At 43.7% G+C, this 18,850-nt stretch overlaps 1 protein-coding gene and 1 pseudogene across 8 annotated transcripts in view; one reads left to right on the top strand and one right to left on the bottom strand.

The window, feature by feature from the left end:
- PDE6C (phosphodiesterase 6C) overlaps positions 1 to 18,850 on the bottom strand; it is a 53,026-nt gene that overhangs the window by 15,489 nt on the left and 18,687 nt on the right. For all 8 annotated transcript variants that reach the window (XM_023509490.1, XM_023509495.1, XM_023509491.1 and 5 more), the window contains 10 exons: positions 18,275 to 18,339; positions 18,106 to 18,172; positions 15,864 to 15,911; positions 11,132 to 11,281; positions 10,413 to 10,556; positions 8,849 to 8,917; positions 4,555 to 4,701; positions 3,902 to 4,009; positions 3,374 to 3,483; positions 747 to 834 (listed from right to left, as the gene is read on the bottom strand). In XM_023509490.1, the coding sequence (XP_023365258.1) occupies positions 747 to 834; positions 3,374 to 3,483; positions 3,902 to 4,009; positions 4,555 to 4,701; positions 8,849 to 8,917; positions 10,413 to 10,556; positions 11,132 to 11,281; positions 15,864 to 15,911; positions 18,106 to 18,172; positions 18,275 to 18,339 (996 nt within the window). The remainder of the gene's footprint in view (positions 1 to 746; positions 835 to 3,373; positions 3,484 to 3,901; positions 4,010 to 4,554; positions 4,702 to 8,848; positions 8,918 to 10,412; positions 10,557 to 11,131; positions 11,282 to 15,863; positions 15,912 to 18,105; positions 18,173 to 18,274; positions 18,340 to 18,850) is intronic.
- LOC111723134 lies at positions 16,105 to 17,380 on the top strand (annotated as a pseudogene).

The following is an 18,850-nucleotide window of genomic DNA, read 5'->3' as shown; positions in this document are numbered from 1 at the left end:
AAAAAAAAAAAAAAAAAAAGGGAAGATTCTATCTACAACTTTTCCACATGTCCATAATATATCCCTCCACTAAAGCCAATAAAGGAGAAAAGAATGACTGCCCCTTGTGGGAGGTTAGTAGTACTTAATCTGTGCAAGTCACAGTGAATTCAAGGGGCTCAAAGCCACTCTTGTATTAAGCCATCTCTGATCCCATCCCTTGCCCTGTCTCCATCCCCTGGCCCCATCCCCTGTTGTGGGCCTCCTGTGAATGTGTTTTCTCCCTCAGGAAGTCACAGAGCATGACTCAGTACCTCTCTGATGGCAGTTGTCCCATTCTGTCTCATAACTGATTCACGCCTATCTCCACTACCAAGACCTGACTTTCTCAAAGGCGTGGACCATGTTCTCTGTGTTCACCAGGAGTGAATAGGAAAACCAGTGGCCATGGGGGCTCCTTTCCTTTTTACATCTACATGAGCTTCCAGGTTCACAGAGCCCGTCACATCCACCATAAGCTTTTCCTTTTTTCTTTCCCCACAGACCCACAGAGAATCCATGACTTTCTTCGGCTCTTTCCACCTGTCACAGCTACTTCCAACCTGGTGATTCAAAAGCTATTTCCATATAGCAGTTCCTATCAGCTGACTTTGATAAAGACACACAGTGTCAACTACTGTCTCAAGGCCACCCTTTTCCAAGCATTTTCTGTGGTTTAGTGCTTTGGTGTAGAACTTGTGAGGTGCCCTAAAGAGAGGCTCACATACCTCATCCTGCAGGAGAGTCTTACTGTACTCCAGGTGGTGCCTCTCCAAAATAGAAGACCCGTGAAGCCTGGCTAATGGAGAGGTGGACCTGGAGAGAAAGGATGGGCCACAATCTTAGCTGGTTAGAAATTACACACAAGTCTGTACAAGACAGGGTCTTTACTGTCTCAGGAATTTTTAACATCTCCCCTCTCCTTCCCCACCCAATATCTGCAAAGTGGTCAAAAATAACATATCGGAAACTTACTTTTAGATTTAGAAGATGGGAATATGCTTTTTTTTGAAAAATGACTAATTTGTGGAATGTAGAACTGATTGACTTGTTTAAACGAGGAAGCTTGATTTATTCCTTGTATCTAAAATCTTTAAGTTTCCTGGAGCTTTTGGAGGTGGACTATGACATAAAACATAGAGCAATCTTGTGGAAGCCCATTGGTTATCCGTGTAGAAAGTATTCACTAAGAATTTCCAGGCCGGGCATGATGGCTCAAGCCCATAATCCTAGCACTCTAGGAGTCTGAGGCAGGTGAATCACTTGAGTCCAGGAGTTTGAGACCAGCCTGAGCAACAGTATGACCCCTGTTTCTACAAAAAATAGAAAAATTAGCTGGGTGTGGTGGTGCACGACTGTAGTCCCAGCTACTTGAGAAGCCAAAGTAGGGAGATTGCTTGAGTCCAGAGGTTAGAGATTGATAGCACTGCCACTGCATGCTAGCCTGGGAGACAGAGCAGCAAGACCTTGTCTAAAAAAAAAAAAAAAAAGAGTTTCCAGGAACCAAGATGAAAATCACTATAAAGAAAGACCTTTGGGGGCAGTGCCTGTGGCTCAGTGAGTAGGGTCCTAGTCCTATATGCCGAAGGTGGTGGGTTCAAACCTGCCCCGGCCAAACTGCAACAAAAAAATAGCCAGGCGTTATGGCGGGCACCTGTGGTCCCAGCTACTTGGGAGGCTGAGGCAAGAGAATCACCTAAGCCCAGGAATTGGAGGTTGCTGTGAGCAGTGTGATGCCACAGCTCTCTATTGAGGGTGGTAAGTGACGTTCTGGTTTTACCAAAAAAAAAAAAAAAGAAAAGAAAGAAAGACTTTCATTTTTCTGAGGTGTTTCTTCACCCTCGGTATCAAGTTCTTAGCTTGATCACTAACACACTATAGATGTTCAACAAGTGTTTGTTACTTTGGAACTGAATTGGCTAATACACAACTGATCAGAAAGGAGGAAGAGAACTTCGATGACTGTCAGGGGACTTACGCTCAAGAGGATAGAATGTCCAGCATGGGCTGGAACCTTTCCAGATGGAGATGTCTATTGCCCAAAGCCTGGGTGGCCATCTTCCTTTTAAGACAAAGCCCAATAGGTAAGAATAGCTAAAGGTGAGAGTCACTGCTTACAAGGTACATTTCATCCATCAGATACATTTTTCTTGAGCACTTACTAGGTAGGTTTCACATACATAATTTCATTTGATTCTCATAACTTTGAGAAGTAGAGATATCCGTTTCATGGCAAAGAAACTGAATCTCAAAAAGATTGACTTTCCCAAGATCCCTCAACCAGGAAGAAGTTGGTCCCACCCACCCAGACTCAAAAGTGTCTCCCTAACACTTCACTGCCTCTGGAGAGGGGTGGGTGGTGTGTCAAAAATCAGGATGAAGTGTGGCCAAGGCAGACTGAGTATCTTAAAAACCATTTTCAAGGAGCTACTGAAGAGTGCCAATGACATAATTATAACAGTTATAATAGCAATACCTAATACTTATTAAATGCCTAGAACCTGTATCAGTTCCTAGCCCTCTGGGAGGCTGAAGCGGGTGGATCGCCTGAGCTCCGGAGCTCAAGACCAGCCTAAGCAAGAGTAAGACTCTAAACATAGCCAGGTGTTGTGGCAAGCTCCTATAGACCCAGCTACTCGGGAGCCTGAGGCAAGAGGATCTCTTGAGCCCAAGAGTTTGAGGTTGCTGTGAGCTATGACATCACAGCACTGTACTAAGGGTGACAAAGTGAGACTCTGTCAAAAAAAGAAAGAAGGAAGGAAGGAAGAAAGAGGAAAGAAAAAGAAAATTTAAATAACTTATGAACCTAGTGAATCCAAATCTGTCTGAGCTCAGAGCCTGCATCCTTCTCATTGCTCTTTCTTTGGGGGGCAAGAGAAGACAATGGCATCAGTGCTAAGTTGCAAGATTGGCTGAAGAAGAATTCACAGAAGCAAGAGGACCAGAGAAGTGAAGAGAAGTGAGTCCCAGAACAGTGTTTACTGGCTTGAGTAGAATGTTCCATGGTGTGTACAAGCATAAGCCTGAGACTAATGCACTTTAATACATGAAGCCAACCCTCTGACTAAGCCAGGTTGAAAGGAGAAAGACTGAAGGTGCATACGAATGAGGCAGGGGTACATTTGGGAATGGAAGCAGAAAGGAAAGGGCATGTGCACCTAGGGAGAAAGAGCAGAAGTTATCACGAGAGTGGAAGCTCAGGAGGGAACAGAATGTGGTCAGAACGTGGCCCTAGATGCCTAAATGTGACCAAGAGGAATTCACTGGGCTGAGGGGCAGGAAAGCTTTCTTGTCACTCCGAGGCCCCGTCACACACCCAGCAGCACATGTCAACGTGGCACATGTGTTCACTTACTTCATCTGGTACAAATTATTGGTGCCTCTGTGGTCGATGTCATGACAGAAGGCAGCAGCGAGCATGGCAAAGGCTTCAAGATCCGTGTAGTATTTCTTCAGTCTTCCTGTCTAAAATAAAAGATGTACGTGTGTGTGTGTGTATACATCATATAGACACAGCACACATCTGTATTTGCTTGGATTGATGCCCCTCTGCACCAAGTGCAGCAACACCTGCCTGCAATAGACCGCAGAACCACCTTGCTCTTTGAGCAGGTTGGCTTCATTCCTTCTGAATATTGTGACATCATGGGCAATTACAAATTCAGCAGGTGACTGAATTTTCCTCTAAGAAGGTAAGCATGAGTGTCTGAGTGATAATCCAGCCAGGTGCTTGGGGATATCGCATTCCCAGGGATCATCAGCACGGGGGTTGTGCCAGGAATTTCAAAAATCACTGATCTAAAATGATGGGCATATCCGTCTCTCACCACCCTAGAGGGGGAAAATTGCAGGTTTATAATGATCTGTGACACTCTGCACCTACCGTCAGCAAAGTAAACATGGTCTGCCCCACGTTGAACCCATGGCGCCAGTTGTGATATGTGATGGAGCGGTACCCTTTCCTCACCGTGTACATCCACCTGGTGAGAACCTGTTTCCAACAGGAGACAACGCCATTCAGACTTTGGAATAGAATTCTAAAGGTTAGAAGGTCTGTGTGATGATCTTATCTAAAAAGGTGTGTTGGTCTTGTTTACAGGGTTTGAGCTGATGATGTGTTTACAAAGTTAATAATAATTTAAAATTCAAAGGAAGTCAATCTTTTGAGCCACAGAAAAACTGGTGTGAAGTAGAGCACCAGAATCACACAGTAGTCTAAATAAACTACTATCTGACCTCCACAGGGACTTTGAACTTTTGATGATGTGTTTACAAAGTTAATAATAATTTAAAATTCAAAGGAAGTCAATCTTTTGAGCCACAGAAAAACTGGTGTGAAGTAGAGCACCAGAATCACACAGTAGTCTAAATAAACTACTATCTGACCTCCACAGGGACTTTGAACTTTTGATGATGTGTTTACAAAGTTAATAATAATTTAAAATTCAAAGGAAGTCAATCTTTTGAGCCACAGAAAAACTGGTGTGAAGTAGAGCACCAGAATCACACAGTAGTCTAAATAAAATACTATCTGACCTCCACAGGGACTTTGAACTTTTCCACTGCATTTATTTCAAAAAACAGTCGTAGTCCACACTGAATCAACCCCTGCTCCGTAAGGGGGAAGTCGCTGAAGCGGAACTCATACAGCTCTACCGCCCTGGGGTCCGGCAAGTCCTCCTCCTGTTGAAATAAGGTTGGATTGTTTCTGATTACACTCCTCTCTCTCCCCTTTACTCCCCACATCCAACTTTTGTTTTTTTGTAAAACAAAATTACAAAAAAAAATTATATATATGTATAATTTTACACTACGTGCAATTCACAGAGCTGCTGTGTGCCAGGCACAGGGATAGTTTGCATAGATCATCCCCTCAACCCATCCACACAATTATCCCCATTTTACAGGTGGTGAAACTGACTCTTAGCTATAAAAAACTTTCTAAGTAATGAAAATCCAAGTTCATCCCAAATCTAACATTGGTAGCCGTTTTCTTTCTGTGGTGTGAAATAAATTGTTTAGCTACCACAGCATTGCTTCTTTTCAACACTCCACTCCTTTTCTCCTATTCCAGGAATATTCAGTAAAAAGGTGACCACTGAACCCCGTTCTCTGCCTTTTCTTTAGCTGATATGCTCTGTGCTGGTTTCCCACTAGACTGGGATCTCCACAGGGCAGAGATCACACAGTGATTTGCTGCCATATCCCACAGCCCGCCACGCCTGTCCTGTGAAGCTGTTCGGGAAATGTGTGTTGAGCGAACAAACATTTCGTTGTATAATATACTCGCAGTGGGTAGGTATACTTGCAGACGTTTCATTCAGTTCACATCTGCTTAGGATTTAGGAGGGTGTGAAAAATTGGTGAACTAAGCACATGACTTGAAAAATAAAAAAATATGACTCTTGTCCTTATGGAATTATAGACCAGTGAAAGGTGCGAGCTTAGAATGATCAGAGCGCACAGAATTTAGTGCTCAGTGCTAAGGCAATAACTGAATGCCCAAGGACAGGCTGGGGAATTTAAGCGAGGAGAGATTCTGGAGGGGCGTGCGTGATGGCTCTGTGGGGGAAGACAAAGCAGCAAGAGGCAAGAGCTGGCAACCCGGGTCTACCAGATGGACCTGCAGGAACAATGGCATTTACTGGGGGTGAGATGTGTCTTTGATTCTGTGCTGAGGAGGACACAAAAGAAGGGAAATGCGGTGACTTCCCTTACCAACTTTAAGGTTTCCCAAGGAACAGATAGTTCATGCTGTATACAAATTTCCACACCAAATGGTACACATGGCTGTTTGGAACAAAATGACAGTTTCTGGTCCCCTGGCCCCGAGCCTGAGCTGGACCTCATAAGCTTGCTCTGTCCCCACCTGTGATCCAGTGATCCCTGTCTACATCCCCTAGCACACCACTCTCAAACTGGTCACTCTCGGCAGAGATGGTTTTTTCTGTAAGCAACGGCTGGGAGTCAGGAGAAAGGAGTCAGTCTCATTTTTTGCAGGAGTCGCTCAGCTGAGTGGAGGAGGAAATGCTGTCCAAATGATCCTGACATCCTCCTGGAAGTAAAGGGCCCCCCTCCCAGCCTCCTGCCTCCAGCCTGCCTGGCTCCATCTGTTCTCAGAGGGTCCCCAGGAACATCCAGTCCAGGGTCCCGGTGTGCCAGGCTGGGCATGATGCCCTCCTGCCTCTCTCCTCTGCATGCTGAGATTCCAGCCACACCCAGCTGTCTTTGGTTTCCTAAGATAACACTCAGAGCCAAGACAAGCCTCCACGCCCCAGCTATCAACTCTGTGACTATGCCATCTTCTCTAAGTGAAATCAGCCCCCTACTTTTGCCCCGTGAGCATGTCCATGCAAGGCAGTGGACTAACTTTGCCTTTGTGTCCCTAATACACAGGGGTTTCTGGAACCCAGTAAGAACCAGATCATAGGATCTTTCCTCCTCAGCACTTAACACTGTTTCTTGTATTATAATTATCTCAATAATTACTGAATAAATTCTAAAATGATAAAGGATGAGGGACTGAGTCCCTTCTCTTGGAAATCCCCTCCAAATCTTTTATAGTGTGGTAAATGTTAGCTAGAGTACATCCGAGAATGACTGGAAATTTGTTAGTAAGCAGGACAAGGAGGGCTTCTGTCACCTCCTTTGCCTGAGTCTGGGCTTTGCCACTCCTATCCTTCCCAGCACAGAGACCCAGCACAGAGACACAGCACTCTCATTACATCTCGAAAAGAAGACCGAGCCTTCTCTGAACCTAAAATTAAAGGGCACACCTGGAGAAAGAATGAGGTGAGTGGAGATAGATAAATAATCATGTAGCTGAGAAATGATACCAGGATCATTTTGGAGATCTCCCCTGAAATATGTGTTTGTTGTTTAAGTTCCTAAGTTTTTTGTAGGAATAATTAGGGATTAGCCCAGAAGATTTTACATTCAAGATAGCTATTATTTTGATAAGTTTACAGGTCCTCTGCCCATTTTACTGCTAAAGAATTTTTAGTGTCTATTATCAAGAGCTGGTGAGGAGAAGGAAACTTTGTCCTCTGGGCCAGACTGAGATGACAGGTGCTTGGAGTGGGGGAGCCAAGGAATGTGGAAGAAGGGAGAGCAGCAGGTGACAAGGAGGATGGGAACTGAGCCTTCAAAAAGGGGTCAAAGGCTTTAAAATGGCAGCAGAGCTCAGGACCGTAGTGGGAAGACAAAGCCCATTAAAGATGGGAAGGCGGAAAGTGAGATGGTCATGTGCCTTAGTTTAGAAAGAACTCTTACATCACAGACAATGGAAAACAGAATGCAGCTGCTAACGACAGTTACACGTGATATTATTTCAATTCAATCAGATGGAATTCAAGCCTCTAAAATGAAAGGTCCAGGAGCCTTGGTAAATATCCCAGGATTTTATGGGATTCCAGAAGAGCCACACTCTAGAAATAAGGGCTCTACCCTGTCGTAAGGATAAAATGCAAAAAGATCATCCATCTCTAAAAAAATCTAAAATCAACTCTCCTCATCTGCCAGAAGAAAATCTAGCCCTCTTTCAGAAAGACAGTATCACTCAGAGTCCATACAAAATTTTATCTCCAATATCTGGCTTTTAATTTTAAAAAGCCTGGATCAAATGATTGAAAGCTAAATGTAAAAAAATGTAGAACTAGATCAACAGGTGAGCCAGGTATTGAGTACTTTAAAATAATTACAATCAATAAATTTTTAAAAATACACGGAAAGATAGTCAAAGCAGATAAAATGATGGACAGTTTGAACAGAATGAAACCTTTGGAACCTTTGGAACCTTTAAAGAAAAAGATGAAATGTACGTTCTAGAACTGAAAAAGAATATCTTTGAAGTTAAGAACTTACTAAATGAATTTAACAGTAGCCTGGACACAGTAAAAGACCGAAGCAGTAAAATGGAAGAGAAGTTAATTTCTACCAGAAGTGACAGGGCTGGCCTAACAGTGATACCAGAAATAATGAATTTCTTCAGACTCTGGAAGAGAAGCTGAAATGGGCAGATGGTGACTGTGCCTAGGAGAGTCTGTGTGCCACTGTAACTCTGCAATGTCCTCTGGGGGGCCCATGGTGCAATGCAAAGCTGCTAAAATCAACAAGGCCATGATAGCCCCAGTCTGTGCCTGGAACCCCGTGTGCAGCAGTCCTGCTTAGCTGCGATTCTAACTTATCTGTGTGCATTAGATTCTAAGGGATGACGATGAAGAAGATCAGGGGAATCAGGAGATCAAGTTTTAGAAGGTATCTTCTGTCTTTGAGAGAGTCTCCCTTTGTCCCCTGGGTAGAGTGCAATGGCATCATAGCTCACAGCAACCTCAAACTCCTGAGCTCATGAGATCCTCTGACTTCAGCCTCCTGAGTAGCTGGAACTACAAGTGCCCGCCATGATGCCTGGCTAATTTTTCTATTTTTTTCTTTTCTTTTTTCTTTCTTTTTATTTTAGTAGCAAAGACGGGATCTCACTCAGGTCTAGGACATCTGAGCCCAGGAGATCTACCCACCTTGCCCTCCCAGTAGGGTTCCAGGCATGAGCTACCATGCCTGGCCTCTTCTTTCTATTTTTTTAATTTAATTTAATTTAATTTTTTTTTTTTTTTTTTTTTGCGGTTTTTGGCCGAGGCTGGGTTTGAACCTACCACCTCCAGCATACAGGGCCGGTGCCTTACTCCCTTGAGCCACAGGTGCTGCCCCTCTTCTTTCTTTTTAGTCTTGAAAGATGTCAGGGAAAAGGAAACAATATCTCCTTGAAGAACAAGAAAGCACGCCCTAATGTATTTTATTCAAAAGGCATTAGGGATAGAAGGAAAACACTTACCAAAATCTTGACAAGTTGTTTTTCTTCACAGTCTTCAATTGTATCTATATTTAGCTTCTCTTTAAATTTCTAAAATGTAAAAGCAATTGAGGTGTGAAGTCCTCTGAAGGAGATTTCTATCTGATTTCTCTACTGTTAGAATCAGTTAAGTAATATTTAACACATGCTACGATAAGTTCTATGACACAGATGCATTCTAGATACACAGAAGATGGATAGCACTGATTGTGAAGAGTTTTTTCCAATAAATAATCTAAAATAATTGGTTTTTTATTTCTCCCAAAGTGGCTGCATTTTAAAAAGAGAACGGAAGGAAGGAAGGGAGAGGTGGAGAGAAGGAAGGAAGAAGAGAAAGAGAGAGAGAGAGAAACAAGTAGCTTTCTTTTTTTAATTCATTTTTTGTTTTATTTTTATTATTTATTTATTTATTTATTTTGAGACAGAGTCTCACGCTATTGCCCAGGCTAGGATGCTATGGCCTCAGCCTAGCTCACAGCAACCTCATGGGCTCAAGCAATCTTCCTGCTTCATGCCTGGTTAATTTTACTATTTTCAGTAGAGACAGGGTCTCACTTTTGCTCAGGCTGGTCTCAAACTCCTGAACTCAAGGGATCTTCCCATCTCAGCTTCCCAGAGTGCCAGGATCATGCCTGTGAGCCACAGTGCCCCACCCCACATTTGTTTTCCTATTAGCTTATAGCAATTTCCTCTGTTCCTCTCAGACCCTCTGCTGTTTAACATCTCAAACTCTCAAACTGAATTTCTCTGAACTCTCAAACCACTTAGCAAAAGTAAAAACCAAAACAAACAAAGAAACCTCACACCAATAAAACCAAACCTATACACACTGGGGAAATAAAAGGAATAGAGATAGTCAGTGCGTGATATTGTCTCTTCATTTTGTGGTGAGTAGAACACGGTTAGCAAATATCCGTTTGCTCCCCTGTCATCCATGACGCTGGCCTTGGTGATGTGACTTTCTTTGGCTAATGAGAATTTTCGTGAATGTGATGTGAGCAAAAATTTCAAGTCTGTTTGCACAATGGAGCTTGCTCTTTTGTACTTCTGTCATCAATGTGAGAAGAAGATCTATCAGGTAGCTGCTGGCTCAAGAAATGATGAGAGACACAACAAAGCAAACCCATTCACAGACTGAGGTCAAGCCTAGCCAAGGCTGATCAAAACCTGGTCAACTCATACATGCATGAATGAGACAGAGGCTTAGTATCATATGCCACTGAGATGTAATAGCTGTTATACAGCATTATGTGACAGTAGCTGCCTGATACATTTTTTTCTTTGTTAGACATCACTACTCTAGCTCCCAAAGGACCCAGGGAGCTCTTTGTAACAAAGTGCTATTCCAACCAAGCAGCCCACACACCCATAAGGGTCTGTGCACACTGGGCCATCCCTATCTCCTTCCACCTTCTCCTTCTCTGGCTCCCTCTGAGCCCAGGATTAAACCTAATTCTCATTTGTCAGACCCCTCGGTAATTAGGTGACTTCCAGAAGCTCCAGTTAGATACCACCTAAGGTCTACAGGACTGAATTCCCCACTTACCAAAATAGACTTAATTTCATCAGGAGTGGCTTTGGTGTGGTTCATGAGCATTTCCTGAGCAATGTCCTTTCTGTTTTCTAGCTTATTCATTTTCTCGTAGGTGTCAGTATTTAAAAGAGACCATCCAAGAAATTGTGTGAGAGTCTGAAATGCATAAGAGGTGATTCAGATTCTCTAAAGTTAAAAAAACTAATTTGGAGGCAACAATCTACCTGCTTTCCTATCAATCCCTCACTGTCAATCCAGGTCCTTATTTTAATACAAGAAAAACACGCCGCAGACAATTAGCCTCAGACAATGAAATTGGCTGAGCTCTTGCTTTTCCAAGGGTACCATGACCCACAGATATGTACTTTATTGGGAGAGAGGAATTGCAAACACCAATATAATCAAGCAGGACCTAAAAATTGCAGGGCTGGGGTTAAGAATAAGAAAGAGGGAATAGAAAAGAGGAGGGGAAGAAAGAAGAGGAAAATCTTTCCCACTCGCGTATTATTACACAGAATTTTGGTTAAGCCAAAATTTTGTCCTTTGGCAGAAAATGGTACCGTTTTTATAGAAGTCAGGAGACAGAAATGACAAAGTAACAACATATTGGTTACAGCTATGGGTGACTCATGTCTTAATTGTCTTCAAAATATCACTACAGAATAATAATTACATATCCGCTGTTATTCTGTGAATTCCATCTACTTCCATTATTCTGTTACTGCACTTACCTCAGTGATGTGTTCATCATGCTCATCGAAAGGTTTTCCATCCTTCCTGTTGTAAAATGTAGCAACTCCTACAATATCTTCTTTCTTGTTGACAATAGGCAGGGACAAAACATTTTTAATGACCCAGCCGGTTTCGTCTACAGGTCCTTTCTGCAAACAATAAGGGGACTTAGGTTATTTTTTGTAACTTCTTATATTGAAATAATTGCAGATTCATAAGATATTGCCAAAGAAATGTACAGAGTTCCCATGTGCCCTTCATCCAGTTCCCTTCCCGCATGGTAACTACAGTATATCTTGTACCATCTGGTGTAACCATAGTACAATATCAAAACTAGGAAACAGACATACATTTCATGGAGCCTATTTGGATTTTACCAGATTCATAGGCATTATTTGTGTGTAGGGTGTGTACATGTAGCTCTATGCAAATGTATCGCTTGTTTAGATTTTCAACCTCCATTAGGATCAAGATATGCCAGCCTGAGCAAGAGCAGGACCCCATCTCTACTAAAAATAGAAAAACTAGCCTAGTGTAGGGGTGGGTGCCTATAGACCCAGCTACTCAGGAGACTGAGCCAAGAGGATCCCTTGAACCCAGGAATTTGAGGTTGCTGTGAGCTATGACACCATGGCACTGTAGCCTGGGTAACAGAGTGAGACTCTATCTCAAAAAAAAAAAAAAAGGTACAAAGCTATTCCATCACCCCAAGCTTCCTTGTACTACCTCGTTATAGCCAACCCTCAACCACCTATTATTTACTTTATCTTTAATTTAAAGAACGAATAATCTTCTGTTGTTAGATGTGCAATTTCAACTTTGCTCCAGAACATGGCTAGGACTACACGATGTTGTAGAACATCCATTCGGGTGTACTAGAACCACGTGTCTGTGTTCTGACAACTCTAACCTTTTTCTTTTGTTCCCCCAGACTGAGGGTGGAAAGCCCTTCTTACCCAATGTTACCTGACTGTTTCCTTCTCACTTTTTCTGTCCCCCAATACCTGCTTTTAGCTAATTCCTTATGTTAAATTCTCTCTATTGAAATACCTAGGTGGTTTCTGTTTTCCTGACTGATCCATCGAGATAGTCTTGTTCTATGGTGCATTGAGTTTAGTAAACATCTTTCAAGCCCCTGTGATGAGGCCAGGAACTGAGTCCATTGCTGAAGGTACAAAGATGAATAAATCATGGGTTCTACCCTCAAGATGCTTATAATCTAGAGAGTGAATGGAGCACAAAAGTTTAGAAATGTTTCTCAAAGTGTGTCTAAAGAACCCTGTGCATTAGATTCCTTTTAGCTTGTTTCATGGTCTCAGGGCATGCGTCTTAAATAAGCTCCCCAGGTAATTCTTATGTCCTCTCCACCATAGTGTAGCATCTGCAGAGTAGGGGGCTAAGGCAATGCAGCCAAGTACTCAACACACCACATCACAGTATTTGTTCTTTACGGCTTCCCTTAGGTTATTTTGTCATTCATAGATGCCCTTGTGACGCCTTGCTCTTCCCATGAACCCTTCTCTAACTCTTCAAGTCTATATGAAACTTTTTTGAAATTCTAACAGCATTTGGAGCCTGGGCCACACAATTTAGCATTTGGATATTTTCTATGTGTTTCAGAATTGTTGATTTGGGTCTATAAGGATATTTTCTAAACTTACCAAAGTGCCAGGACTATTCCATAAAGTTAAGCTTCACATACATGATGGAACAATGCTGAACATGTGTTGGGAGCTCAGTGAACAATTGTTTATGATATAAACAAGTAATATAAGTAACTTGTTTCTTATGTATTATTAGTATTTATACTGGGAATGGAAAGAGGGGAATCCAAATCTCATTTGTCCTAATAGTCAAAGCTTTAGAAAAAAGATGTAGTATTATATCTTTGTATTCCAATAGCCTTCACACTTGGAAAACGCTGAGAAATATTTATATACTTTTATCATCATATAGACTGGGGACAAGATCAATAACAGGAAATATATCACCTGTGCAAAATAACTTTGCAACCATAAATACCCATGTATATTTCTTAAAGCCTCGAAAATAAGCTTTCCTAACTGCTTCTCTGGTTTAGTAAATATTCATTTACTGCCTGTTACTATTCGGGTGTTTTGCCATTAGTCAGAGCTTGTTGACAGAAAAGTCACAGAAGAAACCCAAGATTTGAGAAAAATTAAAAGGAAAAAACCTTAAAACTGAGAAAATTCTATATACTTTTTTCCCCATGGATTTGAATCACTTTAACTGATGTTAAAGGAAGACATCTTAGTCTATTTCAAGAAACACTGTGGCCACCCCAAAGATGAAGATGTCTATTTCCTAATCCCTGAAACCTGTGGATAAGTTATCTTATGTGGCAAAGGGGAAATAAAATAGCAGATGGAATTAAAGATGCTAATCTGCTGATTGTAACATAGGAAAACTACCCTGGAGTTTCCAGGGGGACCCGATGTAATTATGAGGATTCTTAAACGTAGAAAAGAAGCTGGAGTCAGAATCAGAGAAGGAGATGTGGTGACAGAAGAAAGGCCAGAGTGATGCTGCTGCTGAATTTGCAGATGGAAGGGCCCACCAGCCAAGGAATGCAGGCAGCACAAGAAGCTGGAAGAGGCCAGCAGATGGACTCTCCCCTAGAGACTCTAGAAAGGTACACAGTCCTGCCAACATCCTGATTTTAGCCCAGTATGCCCCATTGTAGAATTCTGACTTCCATCACTGTAAAATAAGACATTTGTGTTGCTTTCAGCCACTGAATGATGATCTGTCACAGTATAGACAGGAAACTAACACATTGTGCCCCCAAGGAACACAGTCTGAGAACCACTCCCTTTTGCAGGTTTGCTCTCACGAGAGCTCTTTTGATACTATTGGCTTCCATCAAATTTCTCAGGTGCGAAAGAAAGGGAAGCTTGGGGTCTGAGCAGTAAAGAATGGGAAGGTGGTTTGGAGAGGGCGCTGCCCTTCTGGAGTCTGCGCTATGGAATGTGCTGTAGGCAGTGCCTGCTGGGAAGGAGGGAGGCAGGCGGCAGGGGCTGTAAGGCAGAGCGGCTGTGCTGGCTTCAGCTAGAGGAGAGGATGCTTTAAACCACCGTGCAGCTGGTAGGGCTGCAGGAGATTCCTGGGGTCAGGGTTGCCTGTGGGAGAGTCTAGTTTCTCCCAGGAACAGGCCTGCTTTGGTTTCCATGCTCAGTTATTGGCTGGGAACAGCGCATGGAAAGTGCGGCCTCAGCACAAATGTGCACACTGCAGCCTGGACAGGGGCACTTCCCACAGTCAGAGATCTGAGAAGCACACTTTCATGGCCACCACACTGCTGTTTCTTGGAGAACTGGGAGATCCTTGGGGACTGGAGGTTTATCCCACAGTGGGGACTCCCCAAGGCCCCAGGGAAGTCCCCACCTCCTCTCTGCCAGGGTGATCAGAGCATGTTTGTGGCTGCTCCTGTGGCAGCCTCAGCATGGCAGGAGAGAAAGCACAAGGCTCCAACCTCAGAAAGCAGTCTTGGTTCTCCTGGGCCAGCTCCCTTCCCACTCCCTGTGCAGACAATAACCGTGTAAGGCCAAGCGCTTAGAATGTCATGGTCTCTTTCCCAGATGTGCATTCTTTCTTGGTATCCAACTGTCATAAATACGGGGCTCAGGGCTGGGCACAGCAGGGTCACCAGTAGGCTTCAGTTGCAAGGAGGAAGGAGCTGGAGCAAATGCAGCCGTGTGGTGTTTGCATGCTTTCCGTGCCTGTAAGCACCCGGATGAGCAGGCAGATGCAGGCAGCTGAGCCAGCGAGCACGGGCTTCCCCAGGGCGTGGTTTGGGCCTCCCCCTGAGGGTGCACCGCTCACATCCCAGGTGGGCAGGGCTGGCTTTTCTGAACAGGCATAGATGGAGCTCCATATGTGAGAGGGACAGAAAGACAGACCCTAGTGGTACCCACCAGGGAGGGCAGTCTCTAATCCGGACTGAGATCAGGGTTCCAAGTGGATGTTTGTGAAAAGCAGGACACAGAGCAAGTGCCAGAAGGAAGAACAGAGGCTGCAGAGCCAAGTGCCAGCTTGTCTCCAATGGTCAGGGGAGGGGGTGACAGGAATGACAAGTGAGGAGAAATAACGGGTGGGGAAGGAGTGGTGGAGACCACAGGCTGGCCCCTCCAGGAGCTGGATGAACTTGGGAAAGGAAGAGAGAGCCCCCAGGCCTTCAGCCGGGTTCAAGCAGGAAGCTGAGGAGGCAGAAAAAGAGGGTGGGCTGGGACTGGCTCAGCGGCCCACCTGGCAGTGAATGGAGGGGATTCCCGGGAACTGTGTCTCTGCCTAGGGTGGGAGGTTGGAAAAACCAAGCCTAACAGCGGGGGAGGCTCTACGGACCCAGTAAGATATTTTCTTTTCTGAGAACAGTTGCAATGAGCTGCAAAGGCTGCTGAGAAAACACCAAGAGGCACTTGAGGCCATGGGATGTGGCAGCCCACCACTCAGGCCAGAACAGTTATTGAGCTGTGCCAGGCGCTGCTGCTGTCCTGGATGACCAGAAGTGGGAGAGAATGGAGAAATGGCAGGGCCCCTCTGTCACCTTCTCTCTTACACTTCACTGAAAAATCTGCTGCTTGGTGGCCACTAGCCCAGCTGGGGTGAGTTGGGCACAAGCCCTGTGTGTTCCTAATGGTCACACCCGGGCATGAGACAGACTCTGGGGACAGAGGGGCCGGGAGTGGTGAGGCCTGACTCAGGCGCAGTTACCTGAAATGTGAAGTACTCGTCTGCAGGGGCATTCAGCATGTTACATATCTGAAAGGCAAGAGGACACAGAAGTTCTGAAACGTGGCATGGAGGAGCCATTTCAACCCACAAAGTGGAATAAGAAAGAAAGACTGTGTCGGCAGTCAGGGCTTCTTACCTGGAACTTGGCAGCCTGCACCCAAATCATTCCCCCTGGCCCTGGGCTAGGTCTTATCTACTGACAACTCCTTCGAGCTGGCTAATGAAGTCACTGGGTGACACTCAGCTCCATCCCTGCTGCCTCCTACTCTGCCCACCACTAAGGAATCCCCTTCAAGTTCAAAGCCCCTGGCTGTCAGGACAAGGAGAGGAGAAAGGTGAGCAGAAAGGTGGGTCAGCCGGAGCAGGGTTGAGCAGGCAGGGCACATGAGCAAAACATTGCTCATGTTTTTTTGTCCTAAAGTGAGATCTTGTTTTAGAAGATGGTGGCTATGGAGCAGGAGGAAAAAGCCAGATAGCTTTTAGTTACACCAAACTAAGACATCATTTTCATTACTGAAATTCAGAGCCTATGGCTCACATCCATAAGGATAAAAAATCATTCCATTTTTGGTCATTTTTGAGTTATCCGTATGTTGAGTCATATCCACATATGAATTGTAGTAAAAGACTCTCTCTTTCTTCCCATAAAAATTACATATTTTAAATATGTAGCATTTTAAATCTAGAAGGGATCTTGGTGATTAAGTTCAACCTTTTTCTTTTAAAGCTGAGGAAAGGGAAGAAGCCCAAAGAGTTTAAGAGATTTTTTTTTTTTTTTCAAATTCATGGTATGAAACTAGAACCGTGATCTCCAGAAAGAGGATGCTGGTGAAATCAGCCCTCCTGGCCAGGAGTCGGGGAAATCCCTGGTTTAAATCAGTTGCCACTTTCTACAGTGTAAATAATCCCAACGTGGAGGATTGCAAGCTGCTAAATGTTCAATAACTTGCTCACAAAAGTCCTGAAAGTCTAACAATCTGACCAGTTCTGAGGGGGGTGGAGGGGGTGAAAGGGGAGTCCCACCGGGGGTCCCACCCACTGCAGCAAATCCCGCCAGCCCCTCAGCTCAGCTGGCGTTAAGTGCTTTCTAAGAGTGGAACCACCTCAACTATCTTTGGGCTACTCTTGCAAAGAAAATGTGCCCGCGGTGGCAGCCAGGGGAGATTCCAGCTGCTGTCCAGCACTGGCTCCACCCTACCCCATGGCCGTGGGCCTCAACAAGGGCCACAAGGTGACCAAGAACTTGAGCAAATCGAGGCACAGCTGCCGCTGCATGCGCCTCACCAAACACAAAGTTCCTGCGGGACACGATGGAGAGGTGTGTGGCTTTGTCCCCTATGAGCAGCGTGCTCGTGGAGCTGCTCAAGATCTCCAAGGGCAAACTGGCCCTCAGGTTCATCAAGAAAAGAGTGGGGACACACAGCTGTGCTAAAAGGAGGCGGGAGCTGCTGAGTGACGTCCTGGCCGCCAGGAGGAAAGCAGCTGGGAAGGACTGAAGGCCCTGCCCCTTGGGGCACAATAAACCTTTATAGATAAACAACAACAAAATAAAAATGTGAAAATCCTTCCAAGTTTTTACAAATGTATGTACCCTAAGAATTGAAGGGCTCTTTCATGCCACCCGTTAATTTCATGATCTAACTCGAATGAATTGCATTATTCGGTGGGCTGAGCATCCTTGGAGTGTGCCTTGAAGAGGCAAAATCAGCTTATTTCTCTCTTCTGTCCTTTCCATCAGCGATACGTGTTTTAGTTCATACTTTGAGTCCTCTAGAAAATATTTATAGATGAATCAAGATCTCTTAGAGGCCCAAGCTTTTAACTCAATGTTCAGAAGTCCCACATCTCCCGGACTCTCTCTGTGTCTCTGTCCCTCTCTCTCCAAAACCTCAGCCAAGTTACTTGAGATAGAATTAAATCTAGAATGAATTGTAGTCATTGACTTTCAAAGGGCATCTGCAGTTTGTGTGGCTGCAGAATAAGAAGTTGAAGGATGGATAAATCTTTCTCGCTCTAATTAAATATTTTCATGTAGAGTTTAGAAGTCTCCAGTTAACCTACATTCAACTGCCAAGATTCTTCTCGTCTTTGTCTTGTGCCAATGGAAGTGGCCATCTCACCCTGACCTGGTGTATTCCTGCTTTCACAACTGAATCTATCTCTCAGCTAATAAGATTTTTATGCAATATTATTTAAAAGTTGAATTTGTTCAATAACTTACAAATCCATTTTCAGCAACATATGTTGGCAACCCACTGACAAGGGTCCAGTGGTCTGCAGGAGGTGTCCTTGGGGAAGATCAGAAGAAAGAAAGTCATTGCTATATACAGAAACACACTGTGTGCAAAAACAAAATGGGAACTCCTGAGCTACTTAGCGACAATGCTCACGGAATCACTTTGATCTCTTCTTTTCCATGTAAAATGTAGTCAATGATTTTATAAAAGATGATTTCCTAAGAAGGAAATAGGGAAGATTATGAGAACAATATTATCTCCCAAAGAAAACATTTTTTACTGAAGAGCTTCCATCTTAAAATTCTTTCAAATAGTACCTTATTTCCCAACCACATTTTTCAATAACATAAATTATCTAACTATTCATATCCTGATTATAAGCTTGTAATAAAACCAGAAATATTACTGGCTATTTATCTACATGTAAAAAGCAGAATTAAATTTAGTGTTTTAAAAATTGAATTCCCTCTTTCTACCCTCAATGAATCCCAAACGATTAAAAAAAAACTGAAACAAAAAAATAAAAATTGAATTCCCTTAAACATCTTTAGGATGGGGGGATCTTTAGCTACCAAATTATCAGCTAGTTTCTGTTTTTATTTTTAACTAATCCTTTTCATTATCTAAAAGTACCTGACATTAATGACTAGAACAAATCATGTAATTTCTCAACTGCAGCCATTATACATTGTATACAGCAAGCACACAACCCGCTTTCAACACTGCCTT

The sequence above is a fragment of the Otolemur garnettii genome, unplaced genomic scaffold, assembly GCF_000181295.1.
Source record: "Otolemur garnettii isolate 467f Iridium unplaced genomic scaffold, OtoGar3 scaffold00008, whole genome shotgun sequence".
Lineage (NCBI taxonomy): Eukaryota > Metazoa > Chordata > Mammalia > Primates > Galagidae > Otolemur > Otolemur garnettii.
Note: the sequence above shows the minus strand (reverse complement) of the source record. Positions and strands in the feature narration are given on the sequence as shown.